At 40.5% G+C, this 1,542-nt stretch overlaps 1 protein-coding gene across 1 annotated transcript; it reads left to right on the top strand.

Moving 5' to 3' along the window:
• Positions 1-218: 218 nt before the first annotated feature.
• On the top strand, positions 219-969 carry LOC128034764 (uncharacterized). Its single transcript, XM_052623605.1, has 3 exons — positions 219-483; positions 644-837; positions 952-969. Exons 1-3 carry the CDS (start codon positions 219-221, stop codon positions 967-969), a joined length of 477 nt encoding a protein of 158 aa, XP_052479565.1.
• The last annotated feature ends 573 nt before the right edge of the window (positions 970-1,542 follow it).

Genomic DNA, 1,542 nt, shown 5'->3' with positions numbered 1-1,542 from the left:
TTACATCTCGATTTTGGATGAAGTTACACGAGGCTTTGGGTACAAGATTGGACTTTAATACTACGTTTCATCTCTAGACAGATGGTCAATCTTAGAGGGTGATTCAAATTTTGGAGGATATGTTAAGGTGTTGTGCATTGGATTTCTGAGGCAACTGGGAAGATTATTTGCTACTAGCAAATTTTGCATATAATAATAGCTACCAGTCCAGTATTCAAATGGCACGGTATGAGGCATTATATAGTCGTAGGTTTCATACTCCTACTTGTTGGACTGAGCTAGGCGAGCTGCGAAATCTGGGGCTAGAGTTGGTTTCTGATACTGAAGCAAAGGTAAAATTGATTCGAGATCAGTTGAAGGAAGTATCTAATAGGCAGAAGTCTTACGCGGATCTTAAACACCTAGAGGTTGAGTTCTCTATGGGGGATTTTGTATTTCTCAAGGTTTCTCCTTCGAAAAAGATACTGAGGTTTGGATGGAAGGGTAAGCTTAGCCCTAGGTTTATTGGGCCTTATCGTATACTGAAACGTATGGGATCGGTCACTTATCAACTTGAGTCGCCTCCAGAATTAGACAAGATTCACGATGTGTTCCGTATCTCCATGTTAAGGCGTTACCGCTCTGATCCCACATATTGTTCCAGTTGAGAAAATCGAGGTTAGGCCAGATCTGACCTTCGAGGAGGAACCAGTGCAGAATTTGGACTGTGAGGTTAAGGTACTGAGGAAGAAATCTATTCCTCTAGTCAAAGTGCTTTGGTATAATCACAGTTCAAAAAAGCCACGTGGGAACCCGAAGAGGCGATGCGATAAAAATACCCATATCTTTTCTGACCAGGTAAATTTTGAGGCCGAAATTTTGTTAAGGGGGTAGAGTTGTAACTCCCCAAAATATAAATTTTTGATTTCTGCATGTTATGACACAAATTACTTGTTTGCTTGAGTTGGGTAGGTGGTGGAGTTAGATTAGAATACTGCTTAAGGGAGTTTGAACTAGTCACGGAGGGAGTTGGCGAGGATTTGATGGAGAAAATCAAGGACGGATAAGGGGAGGGATTTTAGGAGAAAATCAAAGAGTTTGTGGGAGAGGAGGAGAGTGTGTCATTTGGGGGGTATTCCAACTTGGAAAATCAGTTGGGGAAGGCGTTTGGTGCCTAATTTGCTCTTTAGTCAGAAGGGTAATCTATTTAGAGGTTTTTCTTTACTCTATGTGCTTCGGTTTTATTTAAGTTTTTTCTCTCCCTTTTGTTTTCTATGTGCCGATTTTCGCAAAGGACCTTAGAAACCTCTTGGGTTTGTTCATCTACCTTTTCCTACTCTTCTTTTTTTTCTTTTTAATTGGGGTGGCCGAATAGTTTTTGTATCCTCTCTACCAGATCCTTTTTCCTCTTTCTTCTTCTTTTTGTGCCGAATCTTCTCTTCTTCTCCTCTTTATTTTTGTCTTGCAAGAATTGTCGACTACCAGTAACTACTACTCTTCACTCTGTCCGCTTCTTTTCTCCTCCTAAAATTGAATAGCCTCCTCCATAATACTTTGATTTCT

Source organism: Gossypium raimondii, chromosome 11 (assembly GCF_025698545.1).
Source record: "Gossypium raimondii isolate GPD5lz chromosome 11, ASM2569854v1, whole genome shotgun sequence".
NCBI classification, from domain to species: Eukaryota; Viridiplantae; Streptophyta; class Magnoliopsida; order Malvales; family Malvaceae; genus Gossypium; species Gossypium raimondii.
This window is presented reverse-complemented; position numbering and strand designations above follow the sequence as displayed.